This window comes from Molossus molossus, unplaced genomic scaffold (assembly GCF_014108415.1).
Source record: "Molossus molossus isolate mMolMol1 unplaced genomic scaffold, mMolMol1.p scaffold_m16_p_13, whole genome shotgun sequence".
In the NCBI taxonomy this organism is placed as follows: domain Eukaryota; kingdom Metazoa; phylum Chordata; class Mammalia; order Chiroptera; family Molossidae; genus Molossus; species Molossus molossus.
The window spans coordinates 62,872,618-62,890,733 of NW_023425348.1; the positions used below are offsets into that span (position 1 = coordinate 62,872,618).

The 18,116-nt window shown below is 35.2% G+C and overlaps 1 protein-coding gene across 6 annotated transcripts in view; it reads left to right on the forward strand.

Moving 5' to 3' along the window:
• Positions 1–18,116, forward strand: part of PRMT3 (protein arginine methyltransferase 3) — a 118,826-nt gene that overhangs the window by 83,612 nt on the left and 17,098 nt on the right. For 5 of the 6 annotated variants that reach the window (XM_036259191.1, XM_036259193.1, XM_036259195.1 and 2 more), the window contains 2 exons: positions 15,413–15,463; positions 15,660–15,747. In XM_036259191.1, coding sequence (XP_036115084.1) covers positions 15,413–15,463; positions 15,660–15,747 — 139 coding nt within the window. Of the gene's footprint in view, positions 1–8,127; positions 8,236–15,412; positions 15,464–15,659; positions 15,748–18,116 lie in introns of those variants that run through there. The other variant, XM_036259196.1, reaches the window with a different exon arrangement.

Below are 18,116 nucleotides of genomic sequence, written 5' to 3' on the forward strand. Positions count from 1 at the left end.
CTCTGTTCCTCTCTCTCCCTCCCACTCTACCTGAACAAAAAATGGAAAAATGTCCTCCGGTGAGGATAAAAAAAAAAAAGAATAGAACAAAATTCCAGAATAATAACTAAACAAAATGGTGACAAACAACCTACTACATGCAGAGTTCAAAACACTGGATATAAGGATGTTCAGGGAACTTAGTGAGAACCTCAACAGCATAAAAAAGGACCAGTCAGAAATGAAGGATACACTAACTGAAATAAAGAATAATTTACAGAGAATCAACAATAGAGTAGATGAAGCCAAGGATCAAATCAGTGATTTGGAATATAAGGAAACAAAAAATACCCAATCAGAATAGCACAAAGTAAAAAGAATTTTTAAAAAAATGAGGATAGTGTAAGGAGCCTCTAGGACAAATTCAAGCATACCAACATTCTCATCTTGGGGGTGCCAGAAGAAGAGAGCGCGCGCATGAAATTGAAAACCTATTTGAAAAATAATGACAGAAAACTTCCCTAACTTGGTGAAGGAAATAGACATACAAGTTCAAGAAGCATGGAGAGTCCCAAACAAGATGAACCCAAAGAGGCCCACACCAAGACACAGCATAATTAAAATGCCAAAAGTTAAAGACAGAATCTTTTTTTTTTTTTATTAATTAAATTTTGTTACAGATGTTTCTCCTTTTCCCCCCACTGATTCCCCTCTCCCCCTCTCTCCCTACCCTGTCCCCAGCTTTGTTGTCCATGTCCATGGATTGTTCATGCATACATGCATATAAGTTCTGTGGTGTACTCTCCCCCACCACCCCGTCTTCTGGGGATTGTCAGTCTGTACCCCACTTCCACGTCTCTGGGACTACCCCATTCCTCAGACTGTTATGTTCATTATATTCCACAAATAAGTGAGATCATATGATACTTGTCTTTCTCTGTTTGGCTTGTTTCACTTAGGATGATACTTTCCAGGTCCCTTCATGTAGTCTCAAAGGATAAGAGATCTTTCTTTCTTACAGCTGCATAGTACTCCATTGTGTATATGTACCACAGCTTTCTTATCCATTCGAAAGACAGAATCTTAAAAGCAAGAGAAAAGCAGTTAGTTACCTACAAGGGAGCTCCCATAAGATTTTTCGCTGATTTCTCTATAGAAACTTTGCAGGCCAGAGGAGATTGGCAAGACATATTCAAAGTTATGAAAAGCAAGGACCTGCAACCAAGATTACTCTACCTAGCAAAGCTATCGTTTAGAATTGAAGGACAGATAAAGAGCTTCCAGCCCTGGCCGGTTTGGCTCAGCGGTTAGAGGGTTGGCCTGCGGTCTACAGAGACCCGGGTTCGGTTCCCGCTAAGGGCATGTACTTCGGCTGCAGTTTGTCCCCGGCCCTGGTCGGGTCGTGCGGGTGGCAGCCACTCGATGTGTCCCTTTCGCGTCAAAGTTTCTCTCTCTCTCTCTTCCTCTCTCTCCCTCCCACTGTATCTGAACAAAATATCGAAAAATGTCCTCGGGTGAGGATTAAAAAAAAAAAAGAAAAGCTTCCAAAGCAAGAGAAAGCTAAAGGAGTTCATCACCACCAAACCAGTATTACATGAAATGTTAAAGGGTCTTCTTTAAGAAGAAGAAAAAAGGTTAAAAATATGAACAATAAAATGGCAATAAGTACTTATCTATCAACAATTCAGTCTTAAAATAAAGGAAAATAACAAGCAGAACAGAAATGGACTCAGATACAGAGAACATTATGACCGTTGCCAGATGGATGAAAAAGGTAAAGGGATTGAGAAGTACAAATCGGCCTTTCCAGTGGTGACAACCTCCCCATGACAACATGCCTCTTGTTAAGGATCTCCTTCATCCCTCTCCAGAAAAGAAGAGGAAACACAAGACAAAGAGCCTTGTGCAGAGCCCCAGTTCTTATTTCATGGGTGTGAAATGCTATAAAATCACCGCCATCTTTAGCCACACACAAATGGTAGTTTTGTGTGTTGGTTGCTCCACGGTCCTTTGTCAGCCTGTAGGAGAGAAAGCAAGGCTTACAGAGAACGCTCCTTTAGAAGGAAGGAAGGAAGCAGCACCAAAGGCACCTGAATCAAGATGAGTGGGGAACCATCCCAATAAACACATTTTGAATTTTCTAAGTACAGATTGATTGTTATAGACTAATCATGAGGTAAAGTACAGCATAGGCAATATAGTCGATAATATTCTAGTAACTAAGTGTCAGATGGCCACGAGATTTATCGGGATGGTCACTTAGTAAGTTACGTAAAGTCTAATCACTGGGGTGTATAACTAAAACTAATATAATAATATATGTCAACAGTAATTGAAAAGTAAAAATGATTTTTAAAAATAAACAAATCTAATAGAATAGTATCATATGCAAATATAATTTAATCTAAATTAACTATTTACATAAAAAAAAAGAATCTGTGGGGAAATAATGGTCTAAATAGTGCAAATGATTCTACCCTCCATTTTATTTGGTGAACATGTGCCCATTTGGGTGTACATGAGGTAGACATCTGCAATTTTTTTCAGTTACCAGGTTCCAAGTGTGTCTCTACTATGAGCATCTTGCTGGATTGCATGTGATTCTTGTCTCTAAAAGTATGTATTTTTAATACAACATGGCACTCTGTTACAAGTCATCTACTTCATCTGGATCCCAGCCAAAGAAATGGTGATTTGTGTCATTGCCAGAACTGGTTGTATTGAATTTCTTGAGGAATTTTAAGTCTTCTGTTATTAAAGAGATTTCCCAGAGTAATTTTAATTATTTGTAATTTTGACTTATCTTCTGCATAATATGTGACTGTTTGATGAAAGGATGCTTTGTCTCATGTTCAAAGGGATTCTCTCTAGTTCTGATATTTTTAGATTTCATTTAGATGCATTGCCTATAAAATTTTGGACTCTTGCACTTGATCCCCCTTTTATCTTTCATTTTTCCCTACCAAAGAATCTAGTCTTCCAAACTGGACTTCAGAAGAGTTTAGCCTTTGAAAATCTGCATTTATTCAGCCCATTTTCTGTTTAGTTGCCTTTCTATCTACTTTTGTACTCTGTCCTTAGAAACATGGCATTAAGAACATCTTAATTTTTATCCCTGGCTGGTTTGGCTTAGTGGTTGAAGTGTCGGCCCACAGACCAAAGGGTCGTGGGTTCGATTCTGGTCAAGGGCACATACCTCGGTTGCAGTTCAATTCCCGACCCTGGTCATGGTCATGCAGGAGGCAACTAATCGATGTGTCTCTGTCACATTGATGTTTCTCTCTCTCTCTCCCTCCCTCTCTCCCCCCTCCCTCCCTCCTTCCCTCCCTCCCTCCCTCCCTCCTCTCTCCCCCCCCTCCCTCCTCTCTCCTCCTCTTTCTCTCCCCTTCTCCCTCTCTTCCTACCACCCTCCCTCCCACTCTATCTGAAGATAAATGGAAAAGTATCCTCAGTGGGGATTAAAGAAAAAAGAACATCGTAATTTTTTTAAATATGTTTCCCTCCTTGTATTAACTTTGAGGTATGTGTTTATTGAATATAGAGTAGTGGGAGGAATCACCTGTAATATTAAACTGTTGATTAAACCTACTCAGAGAATGCAAAAGTCCACAAAATGAGGAACCTTGAAATTGAGTAAAATAACTTGTCCTTATCCCTGGCCGGTTTGGCTCAGCAGTTAGAGCGTCAACCCATGGACCAAAGAGTCATGGGTTCAGTTCCAGTCAAGGGCATGTACCTTGGTTTCAGTTCAGTCCCCAACCCTGACTAGGGTTCTACAGGAGGCAACCAATCAATTTGTCTCTCTCACATTGATGTTTCTCTTTCTCTTCCTCCCTCTCACTCTATCTGAAGATAAATGGAAAAATATCCTCGAGTGAGGATTAAAAAAAAAAAACAAGAATAACTTGTCCTTAGAGTGGCTAGAGATTCCTGTGCTTGATCTTTTGAAAGCCCCTTTGAATCTGCATTTTAAAAAATTAATTAACATTTATTCTGAAGACTCTGATTGGGTTATATTATAAAAGGATTTTAATATCAAATTGTTCTAAAATATAATCTGAGTGGGATGTTGAAATTCTTAAGCTACATTACAATCATAATTTAATTGTAGGTAGGTATAGGGTTGTGCTTGAAGTCAGCAGTGTCAATAGTCAAAAGAAATAATCACACTCAAACAGGACTGAAATACTTATCTCAAGCATAGCAATAAGCATAAAAATGGTTTCTTTATCAAATAATCAATAAGAGTGAACTCTTGATTAGAGATGTCAGGGAAGTTCTCCCTAGACTTATATTGGGCTGTCAATTAAAATTATTAGGTTGTGATAATAAATGAGTTTGACCAGATATTTTCCTCTTTGATTCAAGCAGTTTTTCTGGTATAATAACCTATAAGGAAGTAATCTTCCCAGTTCAGATTCTCTTTGACTTTGCTCTAGCAAAAATCATTCTAAATATTGGCATTCCAATCTTCTAAAAATCCTGAAGTTCCTAATGTTTCCACATGTCCGATATATGTTTATCTATGTATTCACAAGAAGGGTAGTCCTCATGGAAAAAATGAGTCAAAAACTGGAAAAATAGCCCTGGCCAGTTTGGCTCAGCGGTTAGAGCGTCGGCCTGCGGTCCGGAGAGACCCGGGTTCGGTTCCCGCTAAGGGCACGTACTTCGGTTGCAGTTTGTCCCCGGCCCTGGTTGGTCGTGTGGGTGGCAGCCACTCGATGTGTCCCTTCACGTCGATGTTTCTCTCTCTCTCTCCTTTCCTCTCTCTCCCTCCCACTCTATCTGTACAAAAAATGGAAAAATATCCTCAGGTGAGGATAAAAAAAAAAAAAACTGGAAAAATAAATTGTTAAATATAACAGAAGGCTTATAACTTAGTATTTACCAAAATCAGTCCATTTTTCTCTTTTCTGGAAGACTAAGAAAAGGGCCAGTTTTGAAGGGAGTTTTCTGAAAATGGTTAAAATCAAAGAGGAAAGTTTGAACAGTAGTAATTTAACACTGTGATTAAAAGCTTTAGATCTAATGGGCTGAAGTTTACCAATATGGCTTTAGACAAGGTATTTGATTTCCCTAAGCTTCACATTTTTTATGTGAGAAGTGGAGATAATGGCACCAGTACCTACCTCTGGGTATTCTTTTTGAGTGCTAGATGAGATAATACATAAAAGTATGTTATCACTATGCCTGGCATATAGAAAATGCTCATAAAATGATCCAATTAATTTTGCCTTCACTTTCCTGTCTTGTTTAAGTTTAATTTACCCACTTGCTTATGGGGATTTGGAGTTGTATGATTTCATAGATGGATTTACTTATTCCATAAGGATTGAATTGATCATTTTTTAAATAAGCAAAGGTATGCAATGAAAACTTTTTGACCTATTCGTATACCTGAATATCTAATGTAGTAAAGAAATGAGACCTTCTTTTCCAATGCTTCATTTATGCAAATCAGCAGTTTCTCAAAGTAAAATCATTTCTTTTCTGCCTACGGTTTTGTAAAGAGTCACATTTTTAATTTCTAGGTTGCTAAAACAGTGACATAACTCTTGCAGAATGCTTTTTTTTTTTTAACAACTGGTATGCTCTGGCCATCTCCAAAGGCTGCTATTCAGTATGATTTTTCTTTTCTCTTTTCATCCTCATTCTTTCATTCAACATCCAACTCTATGAATATGGGATGGGCCAAACTGAGAATTATAAGGGCTCCCATTTTTTTTATTTCCACCCATGTGATACTATCAAAAGGGCTGCACAAGTAGTCTTTTGGCTGCCTCCTTCGAACTGGTAAATGCCTGTAGGGCAAAAGCAGTCCCGAATGTCAGTCTCATTCTTTGGATTTCTTTTGTTTTCTAAGTCTGGCCATGGTAATGTTTTAATTTATCTCTCTGATACCTTCAAACAGCTAGTATTTTATATTTTTTCAGCTTTTATAGTTGCTGTTAGCAAATGAGTGACTGTATTTTATGTAGTCCACCACTACAGGAGCCAGATTCTTCACTGCACTGTTTTTTCCTCCCTAAGGTCCCCTGCCTGTAATACTCTTCACCATTCTCTAAACTTGCTCCTTCTTACTTGTTGTGTGTCAGTTTAAATGTTACTTCCTCTAGGCAGCCTTCTCTAATCCCACAGAGTAGATTCTAATACATCCATTAAATGTTTCTGCACTCCTTGTAATAGCACTCACCATACCATGCTTTTTGTTCCATGTCTTTTGTTCAATTGTAGATTCTTACAGGCCCTTAATGGCAGTCTCACCATGTCTGTGTTCACTTCCATATCCTCATTGCCTAAGCACAATGCCTGGGCATTCTACCTGAACAGTAAAAACAACTGTTCAGTTGATGTATATTATAGAGAAAATTAATCTGTGCTCTTAGAAATCAGCATAGTAGTGCGATAACAAGTGTTGGTGAGAATGTGGAGAAAAGGGAATCCTTTTGCACTGTTATGGGAATGTAAATGGGTGTAGCCACTATGGAAAAGAATATGGAGGTTCCTCAAAAAATTAAAGATAGAACTACCATGTGATCCAGCAATCCCACTTTGGTTATATATCCAAAGCAAATTCAACCAAGATCTTGAAGAGACATCTGCACTCTCGTGTTCATTGTAGCATTATAGCCAAGATATGAGATAACCTAAGTATTCATCAACAGATAAGAAGATAAAGGTATGGCATATGTATGCAATGGATTATTATTCAGCCATAAAAAAAAAGAAAATCCTGCCATTTGTGACAACAAGGATGGACCTTGAAGGCATTATGCTGAATGAAATAAGTCAGATAAAGAAAGACAAATACCCTATGACATCATTTATATGTAAAACTAAAAAAAAAAACCAAACATAGAAACTGAACGTGTAAAGGTGGTTACCAGTGTCTGGAATAATGGGGAGATGTTGATCAAAGGGTACAAAATTCAAGTTGAATAAGTTTTAGGGATTTAGTATATATCGTGGTGATTATAGTTAATAATACTGTATTATCTACTTAAAAGTGCTAAGAAAATAGATCTTAAATGTTCTTACCACCAAAAAAGGACTGGTAATTGTGTGATTCTGATGATGATGTCAGCTAACACTGTAGTGATAATCATTTTGCAATATATAAGTGTATCAAGTCAACACACTACATACCTTAAATTTACACAATGTTAATAAAGCTGGAAAAAAAGAAATCAGGATAGTAGATACCCTGTGGGATGAAGGTGCCTAGGATTAGCTAAGTGCATAAGGAGAATTTACTAGGGTGCTGTATTCTGTTTGAAAATTCATCACAATACACACTTAAGTGTAAAATTTCTGCATGTACATTATACTTTTAAAGTGAAAATATTGATGAATCTCAATGAATATTGAATGTATAAAACAATATCTTGTGTTTATTGCTAGGAAGACATGTAGAGCAGTTAGGGCATGTAAGGTATCAATTTATGAAACCTCAGAATTAAAGTACTTATGTTTTAGGCTCTGAAAAGGTGATTCTTTTTGCCCCCTAAAATCACTATAATAATTTTGAAATTACAAGGGATTAATCCAGGTAAATTTTAAATAATTTTATTTATAATCTGTGAATATTTCAAGTAGATAAAAATTAATTACACTGCGTTTTTCAGTAAAAGTACCTCTTAAAATTTTTAGACCTATTGTCTGTTTTGCTACTTCCCATATTGCTAGGTCTGTTTCTAAACTACTCAATTTGGCAGCATCCCTTGAGAAGTATATGGCACTTAATGCGTATTGTTCCCTAGAGGAATTATGAAAGAAAGAAAAGATGCAAATTTGCTCTTGGGATAAAATAGAAAATTAATTGAAGAAGGAAGAGTCCATAATTTAAAGTATAGTTAATATTGAGAGAAAATCATATAATTTTCATATTTGCTGATTATGTTTTCTTAGTTTTAATACCAGTTATCACTAGCAGAGATCATGCTTCTTTTGCAGCAGCTTGTATAGCTTTTGTTTGTATTTTCATCTGGTTGGTTTATATACAATGATGTAAGCTTTAATAATCATTTTTATGCATTATCTTTTTACTTTTTCTTTACTTGCTTTAGATTCAGCAGTTGGCTTTCAAATTCCATATTAAGATTCTGAAAGAAATACTTCAACAAAAAATGAATTGTATTTTTGTTATAGTGATTCTGCTGCATGGATTACAAGCACTCTGTCTCCATGCTTGGATAAACTCCATCAAAAGCACATTATCCTCCTACTTCTGTGGACAGCTGCCTAATTGTATCTGCTGTAACCACACGCTGTTGGAACATGATACCAATGAAGAACAGAAATGATAAATTACTCCCTGCAGGTGATAGTGATAATGATAATTTTTAATTTCCTTCTTCCTCATAAGGTCTAGTCTGATCTTATTTCATTGGCTGCCATCCTGTTACATACACACACACACACACACACCCGATACCTCCTCTTTAAAGAAAGACTCGTCACACCAAAATACATGAGAAAGTAATTCATTTTTATTTCAAGTCATTGTTCTTCAAATGAGCATGTATACAACGAACTGTATATACCTTTATGTGCATGGGATAAACAAGCAAATTGTGGCTTAAAACAGATTTTTAAATGATTCCTTTTACAAATGCTGTAAATTATTTTCTTTTGTGTGTGTGTGAAATCCAGAGAGATGAACAGCTCATTCTGAAACTGCATTCAAATGCTTAGGAATGTTTAAGACGCACAATAAAGCTATATATTTGTATTATTTTCCTATGTACTTCCAAGTAATTATGGAGTATTCTCACCAAACTACAAGTATGAGCAAACTATTCCAGAAATTTACTGTACACGTGTTTTCCTTTTATTCTGGGTTTTGTTTTGTTTTGTTGTTTTTAGTTTCTCTTTTTTTCCTATCATCATCAGTGTTCTTAATTACCATTAATTTTCCCTTCTCTGAGTCTAAGGGGCTTTATAACTAAAAATTTCCTGACATGGTATAATTCAGTGAAATTTTTTAAATTTAATTGTGACCTTGCCTTTGTAGATTAACTCAGTTTCTACAGATATTTGATTTTAATGCTTATTTTTCCCTCAGCGTTTTGCTTCTGACAAGATATATATGTGGAACAAAAGAGGAATTTATTCTGTGATCAGGTCTTCTAACATATCTGATCTTTCTCAAGCACATGTCAAGCTGTGCTGCAGTTATTTATTACCATTGTCTGGTTAGTCTTCATTTTCAATTTCCTATGCTTGTTGTTTTTTCTATTTTAATAACTTCCACAGAGAAAGGGTAATTCATTGAAATTAACATTTAAAAGATCTAGAGATACCCTGTTAAAGTGATGGCATGATGGTAACAAGGTAGTAAAACTATAATTGAAAAAAAAGTGGCATATTTATATTCTGCAGCAGAATAGTTTCATCCCCAAATCAGCTGACATATTTGGTTATAATGGCTTTGCAGAAATAAAAACGCTAATCATAGTTCAGTTGGTTTATGTGGCTATCTTTCAAGTTCAGGAGTTTTATTTTCTAGTCTCTATTGTAATTATCAAGGATCACTTATACAGAAAAAAAAATTTAAATGGCATTCTTGGTCTTGCTTATGTTTAAGAGTAATCACCCATTTATAAACCAGAAGTTCCTTTTGGTGTCTCAGAGTAAGAAGTCTTTCACTTTCTCAGTTATATGAATGCTAACCAATGAGTAGATTATCTGAACATATTGACTGATTGATTGATGAACTTATTTTTTTATAACAGAATATAAGGAGTATGTAAAACAAATGTACCTTAAAGAATAATTAGAGCCCTAGCCGGTTTGGCTTAGCGGTTAGAGCATTGGCCTGCGGTCCAGAGAGACCCAGGTTCAGTTCCTGCTAAGGGCGCGCGCACCTCGGTTGCAGTTTGTCCCTGGCCCTGGTTGGTCGTACGGGTGGCAGCCACTTGCTGTGTCCCTTTCACATCAATGTTTCTCTCTCTCTTCCTCTCCCTCCCTCCCACTCTGTCTGAACAGAAAATGGAAAAATGTCCTCAGGTGAGGATAAAAAAAACAAATTAAAAAAAAAAAAGAATAATTAGAAAATAAACCTCTTCCCATGAAACCCACTTACTAAAATCTTTAAAAGTCTTTTTTTTTTTCTCACCTTAGGACATTTTTTTTTTTTTTTTTTTTTGCATTTATCTTCAGATGGAGCTGGAGAGAGAGAGGGAGGAAGAGAGAAAGAGACACATTGACGGGTTGCCACCACACAACCCCAACCGGGGCTGGGGAAAAACCACAAGCAAGGTACGTGCCCTTAGGAGGAACTGAACCCTGGTCTCTCTCTGGTCCGCAGGCCGACGCTCTAACTGCTGAGACAAACTGGCCAGGTCTAAAAGTCTTCTTAATGTTTTCATATAGTTTGACAATTTCTATTACTGTCACTATTCCATTTACAGCTTTACTCCTCTAATTTTTACTTTTTTTTAGTTTGTATTTGCTAATCTCTTTATTGAAAAATTTTATTGTGGACTAGTTAGTTGGGGGAAAATTGTCATTTTTTTTTTCTTTAATTCATTTAGTTTCTCCTGCATATTAGACACTGACCTAGCCCTTGGAGTTACAGAGATGACTGATTTTGAGGAGTCACTAAGGGAATTGATACAAAGGTGATGGTATGCCTTCATGCAATATTATAGACCATTTAATTCAAGTATTATTAAAAATAACTTATGATTATAAGAAGCTGTGAATTTTTATGAGAAATATAAATTATAGATGAGCATAAAGAATATGAGTATTCCATCCTAGCCCGTTTGGCTCAGCGGTTAGAGTGTCGGCCCGGGGACCAAAGAATCGCTGGTTCAGTTCAGATCAAGGGCACGTACCTTGGTTATGGTTGGTCCCTGGCTCTGGTCCAGGTCATGCAGGAGGCAACCAGTCAATGTATCTCTTTCACATCGATGTTTCTCTCTTTCTCTCTCCTCCTCCCTCCCTCCACTCTGTCTGAAAATAAATGGGAAATATCCTCGGGTAAGGATTTAAAAAAAAAAAGAATATGAATATTCCAAATTTGTCACCTACTTTCAGTATCTTGTCGACATACATATATGTCGACATTTGCATAACATATATATTTTTTTTCATTATTATTTTCATCTAATAGTATACTGTGACTATTTTTCCAAATTAATAAATATTTAGCTATAGGATTACTTTTGATGGCCAAATGGTATTTCATTATATTGGAGATATTATGATTTATTAACTGCTCACCTATTGTTGAAAATTTGAGCTAAAATTGACATGGCTAAATCTTAGTAAGTATCCTTAATAACCTCTATAGAATACTTTTTAGAAGACTTAGGTTACTGAGTATGTACATTATGTAAACACTTTATTGAATATATAATATACACTTACAAAACAGAGGAGTACACAAAAATGACAGAAACAGAAAAGTGCACAAAGAAGTATAATGTGATAAAATTGCCCCAAGTGAATTCCCACCATGTACCCAGCACTCAGCTTAAAAAGCAGAATATTACCTGCAAACCAGGAGCCCACCATGAACCACTTTCTGTTTCTATCCCTGTGTAAGGATAAATACTATACTGACTTACTACACTATAAGTTTTGCTGTTTTTGAATATTCTATATTTAAACAGAATTAGTAGTGTGTACTATTTTATGTCTGACATCTTTCTAATACAAATGTTTTATCTTTTAATATGTATTGCTAAGTTCCCTCTAGAAAGGTTATTTCAGTTTATTTTCCCACCCACGAGTGCCACGTTTCCCACTGAATTGTGGACATTATTATTTAAAAAATGATTTCCCCTATATGATAGAGGAGAATAGTATCTGTTTGTTTTAACTTACTCATTTTCTTTAAGTAGGCCAAACAACTTTTTTAACATGCTTAAATCATTTGATTTTTTTAAATTTCCTTTGTCTTTTTTAAAAAATTTGTGACATATTATTTTCTTACTAACTTGTAGAAGTTTAATGTACAAATAACAAGTGCCCCTTGTTTTATATATATTTCAAATATGCTCAAATTTGTTGCCTTATAATTTTGATATTAAAGTTTTAAATTTCCCTCATATTAAGTCTTCCTGTGTGAGGCATTTAAAAATTCTTCTTCAGTTCCAAATTTTATAAATACTTGTATGTGTTGGTGGGATTTCACTCTTCCTCCCTCTTACCTCTGCACTGATCTTTATGATTACATGTGGATTCATTGATACTCCACCAGATGATGTTAAAATTTTATCTTAAACAATCATAAGTATTGTGAAAGAATTCAGAGGGAAAAGGTAAACTTTTTATAAAACCCAACTATTTATCATTCCTGTTGTCTTTTTATTATTTTTGATATTTCCATTTTCCTTCTATTATGGCCCATCAGCCTGAAGGGCTTCCTGTAAAGGTTTCTTCTAAAAAGTCTGAGTTATTTTTGTTTCCTTCACTTGAAAATGTCTTTATTTTTGCTGGATATAGAAATTTAAAAGGTTTTTTTCCTTCTCCAGTAGCTTTTTCTTTTCCAGCATGACCTCCAAGGACATGTATGTTAGATTTATAGGTCCTTGAGGCTGTGCATTTTGTTTCAATCTTTTCCCCTTGGTTTTTCAGATTATGTAATTTCTGTTGATCTGTCTTCAAATTCACTGTTTTTTTTTTATTTTGTTTTGTTTTTCTCTCTGTCATCTCCATTCTGCAATTCAGTCCAGGGAGTTCTTTTGTTTCAATTACTGTATTTTTCAGTTCTAAATATTATGTGTGGTTCTTTTTTTTATATATAGTTTCTATTTTTTCTACTAAGATTTTCTGTCTTCTGATTTGTGTCAATATGTTTTCTATTACCTCATTCAAGTATAGTTATTGCTGCTTTAAAGTCTTTGATGGTCCTAGCATCTGGGTCATCTCAGAGTTGGTATCTCTTGATTATCTTTTCTCTTGAAGAGTTGGTTAAATTTTCCTGGTTCTTTGTATGTTGAGTAATTTTGTATTGTATTGTATATATTGTACGTGCTGTGTTGTATGGGTTCTTAGTAATGTTATAATTGTCTGGAGAATGTTCTTGTTTGGTGTTAGCATGCAGTCAACCCAGTTAAAGTCAAAATATAAGTTCTGTCAACAGCATCTGGGCAGACAGTGGTTCAAATCTGAGTTGTTCTCTAAGCATTCGTTATACTGCTTTGGGTCTCTCTTGCATATCTGCACTAAGGAATTAGTCTGAGACTTACACAGTTTTGTTTTGTTTTGTTTCAAATCTTAGTTTAATTCTCTAAATCTTTACCTGTTGGTTTGGGTTTTTCCCACACAAGTTTTTTCAGGGGTTAATCCTGGGACTTGTGCCAGTGATTCAGGTGATTCAGGTTTTAGATCAATTCTCTCAGCTTTTGTTATATTGGTTTGGATCTCACCTGAGCTATGTAGCTCCAGGGATAGGCTGAGACTTCTGCAGCTTTATACATAGTATTAGGGGATCCTCTGCAATAGCTCTTTCTTCCCCATATTTGTTCTACACTCCATTTTTTTCACAGTTGAAAATTATTAGTTCCATTCAACTTTATTCATTTATTTCATAAAGTGCACTATGTAATGAGGCTAGCTATATTTAAGGAACTGAAGACTAAAAAACTTAATTTAAAATTTATTGAGCCCTAGCTGATTTTGCTCAGTGGTTAGAGCGTCGGCCCATGGACCAGAGCATTCCAGGTTCGGTTCCCGCTATAAGGGCACATACGTCGGTTGCAGTTTGTCCCTGGCCCCATTGGGGTTGTGCGGGTGGCAACCAGTTGATGTGTCTCTGATGTGTCTCTCTCACATTGATGTTTCTCTCTTTTTCTCCCCCCCACCCCTGGTCCGCTCTATCTGAAGATAAATGCAAAAAAAAGTTTATTGAGAACCTGCTGTATAAGAGAATTATGCTTGGTAAAGGGCATAAAAATAGAAATTCCTTATGGACTTTGCTTATAAATAAATTGCAGTCTGATAGGGCAAACTAACTAAAGCATGGTATGATAAGTACTGTAATAAAATTGTGTATCATAGCACATTCACTCAGCAAATATTAATTGTGTGCCCAGGCACTGCTCTGCGTGAACAAGATAGACATACAGGAATAAATCTGAGAAAACTGTTAATCAGCAGAGAGTATCAGGAAATCAACTGAAAAAAAGAAAGGATATATTTTAGAAATGTTCTCATTAGCTACATGGTTTTCTGTAATAATCTGTAGCTGAGTACTATGTTGCTTTATAATTCCATTTGACAGAATTATAAATAGTATTTCGATTTTCTCTTGGTGTCTAAAGTATAATGAACCTGAAGGTTAAATATTGAGTTTGGTTTGGATTCAATGCATATTAACCCTACAGATCAATAGAACTTCACATTCTCAACAAAAGCAGCAGTGTCCTGTTTTTAACACTTTTATAAGCTTTATTTAATGCCAGTTTTAAAAATAGACTAAGTCAAGCTAATCCCATTAGGGAAAGAGAAGGGAATGGTATCATTTAAACTTGAAACAAAAATAAATGAAAAATATATGTTCATCTGAATATGTTAATTTCTTTTAGAGGCCCTTTTGTACTATCATAGTAAGCCTTAGAGTTACTTTAGAGTTTCTTTTTCTTTTAGTTCTTTATTTTTATTGAGCTATAATTGACATATAAAATTATATTAGTTTCAGATGTACAGTATAATTATTCAATATTCATATATGTTGCAAAATGATCACCATAATAAATCTAATTAAGATTTCTGTTTTGGATATTTACTTAAACATAGGTTTTATTTGAGTACTATTGCTCTATTTTATTTTTAGGAAAAAAGTATTTAAATATTCCATTGATCTCATTGCAAAAATATTCATAGTATTTGCTTTAAAATTGGTTGCACAATATCAGAAGAAATTCAATGAGCTGTCTTTGTATAAGAGTATGTTTTAGTTATGTATTGCTGTGTAACATACCACCCCAAAACTTAATGTCTTGAAGTCATAATCATTTAGATTTATTTGTTTATGATTCTGCTATCTGGCTAGACCTGTCTGCTAGTTTTTCTGCTGGTCTCTCCTGGGGTCTCTTGTGCTGCTGCAGTTGTCTGGAGGCTTGACGAGAGCGGAGGGTCCACCTCAAATGGCAGCATCTCAGTGGCCGAGCCCCTCTCTCTCCTTATAGTCTCTCGCCTTTCAGTAGTCTGCCATGATCATTTCTCTCATAAAACACATTGATTATTTGATTAGCCTCGTTAACCTTATTATGTTGTTTCTATGGAGAAAAGCCAAATTATATTACTTTATTTTTACTTACAACATCTTTTTCAGGAAAAATGGTGACCTGCCATAAGTTTAAGAGGTAGCTGGTCTTTGAAATGTTTTCTTATTTGCCATGTTTTGAAAGACTGAATAATAAGTTATGTTATATAGTTAGTTAAATTATTTATTTTCTTCTTTTAAAAAAACAAACAGGCAATTGCTGGCTACTTTGATATATATTTTGAGAAGAATTGTCACAAGCGGGTAAGTATTATGAGTTCTCCCATAAGAATTAATTATGTGAAATACATTGCATTTTATTTTTGTGCCCCACGGTGTTTGATCATAAGCATTTTGCTATTGTAAGCAATTGGAGTTTATATTTGATGTAGTAGATTAATGTACCATGATATTAAATATCTTGTACTTCATCAGATACTTTCAAACTCTACCACTGCAGGTTGTGTTCTCTACTGGCCCCCAGAGTACCGAAACACACTGGAAACAAACAATATTTCTATTGGAAAAGCCATTTTCAATTAAAGCAGGTAAGAAAGAAAAGAGTGGAGAGAAATGTCTTATTTTTTCTGAAGTATACAATATTCATTCATTCTACAACCACTTTTTATGTGCCCATTGTATTTGAAGTAGTGTAACAGATACTAAAATAAGATGTTCTTACTGTCTACATAAATTTTAGATGACATATCATTTCATTAAAAAGTTATTTATTATAATTTTTATTTAAGTTATTGGGGTGACTTTGTTTAATAAAGTTATACAGGTTTTCAGGTGTACAACTCAATAATGTATCATCTGTATATTGTATCATATGTTCACCACTCAGAGTCAAATCTCCTTCCTTTACCATTTATTCCCCCTTTATCCTCTTCTGCTTCCCCCTACCTCCCTTTTCCTCTGGCAATCACCATACTCTTGTCTGTGTGGTGGTTTTTGTTTCTTTCTTTGTGTATTTTTTAATCCCTTCACATTTTTCACCCAGCCCGGCAACACCCCTCCCTTCTGACAGCTGTCAACTGTTCTCTGTATCTGAGTCTGTTTCTATTTTGTTTGTTAGTTTACTTTGTTCATTAGGTTTCACATATAAGTGAAATCATATGGTATTTGTCTTTCTCTGACTGGCTTGCTTCACTTGGCATAATACTTTCCCGGTGCATCCATGCTGTTGCAAAAGGTAAAATTTCTTTTAAAGAAGTAACTGAAAGAAAACTTATATTTAAATCTTATTTCTGCTAGTTAAACTGTATGTTACATACTGTGTAGCTCTTATTTTGAGTACCAGAGAATAATTCAGAAAACTATTCTTTAAGAATTAACTAGTATTTACTAAGTTACAAATATAACAAAGAAAGTATTTTCATTTCCAAAATGACTGAGTAATATCACCAATAGCAGTAAAATAAAGAGAATTATTCAGTAGTTATTGTATTCAAAATATATTTGTCTAGAATGCTCTCCACTATTCTACCTCCTCAAATCCTACAGTGTTCAAGGACTGGTCACTTCTACATTTCTTTGTTATAGCTCATTGATTGTTTACTTATATGGGCACCGATAGTTCCTACATAATACACACTTAGCTCCAAAAGGTAGATTTTGATTATGAAACCTTTTGTAGTCATTTAAGCATTTATTACCTACGAGTCTTCTTGACCCACCTTTACTGTAGGAAAGTTTAATGTATAACAAACTTCAGTGAAAAGTTACTCAACATCACTAGTAACTCAGGGAAAGGATAATTAAACTGTAAGACACTGTTTCTTATTCATCACTATGGGGAAAAAGTACATAAAATATAACAAGACCAAGTGGTGGCAAGAATATAGACAAGTGTAACTTTTATACTCTTCTGTTGGTAGTCTTAATTGGTACACAACTGTAGAGAACAGTTAGATACCATCAAGTTAAGTATAGATGTACCATCCCTACAGCCACGGTTTTTTTCTTGGCATGTATTGTGAACAGTCTCTCCCACAGCCTGTGTACAAGAATTTTCACAACAGTATGGTTTCTAGAAGTGAAAAATCAGAAGCAGCCTTAATATGTCCATCAACAGAAGATAGATAAATATGGTAGTTGTGTATAATAAAATAAGGCAGATAAAATAAATCATATATGTGTATCTGTCAAAAGCAACATTGAGCCATGCCGGTGTGGCTCAGTCGATTGAGTGTCATCCCAAGGACTGAGAGGTCCCGGTTTGATTCCCAGTAAGGGCACATGCCTGGGTTGTAGGCTTGATCCCCAGTAGAGAGCGTTCAGGAGGCAGCCTATCAATGTCTCTCTCTTACATCAATATATCAGTGTTTCTATCTCTCCCTCTCCCTTACTTTCTCTCTTTTAAAAAAAGCAACTTTGAACAAAAAAAAGTTGCAGAATGATTTGTACAATATACCATTTATATGAATTTTAAAAACATACATATATACACACACAGTAAAAGTAAGAAGCAACACGAAAGAATGATAACCGCTGAATTCAGCGTAGTGCTTACCTTATCTTTGGGGAAGGATAGAAAAAAGATCAGGAAAGGCTATGAAGGAGGTTCAATGCCATGTATCTGAACTTGTTTTCTTAACTGAAGGAACTGTGGGAGAAGATTAGTATTTGACAAAACTGAGTAGTGGGTCCAAGGTAGTTATTATATTATTCTCTATATGTCTAAAATATTTCATAAAATTCTATAGTTTTGATTTCAGTGTTGTTGCATAAGTTGAATTCAGTAGATACAGGTAAACACTAGTAGAGTAAAGCAGCACCTTGTTATTTTTCACTTTGAGGTTGCAGTGCTATGGAAATAAAACCTTGCTGGTATCATTTTCCTTTTCTCCAGAAAGGTTGAGCAGAGCAAAACTAAAATGAGGCAAACACAAATAAAATCTTTTCACATTCTCAT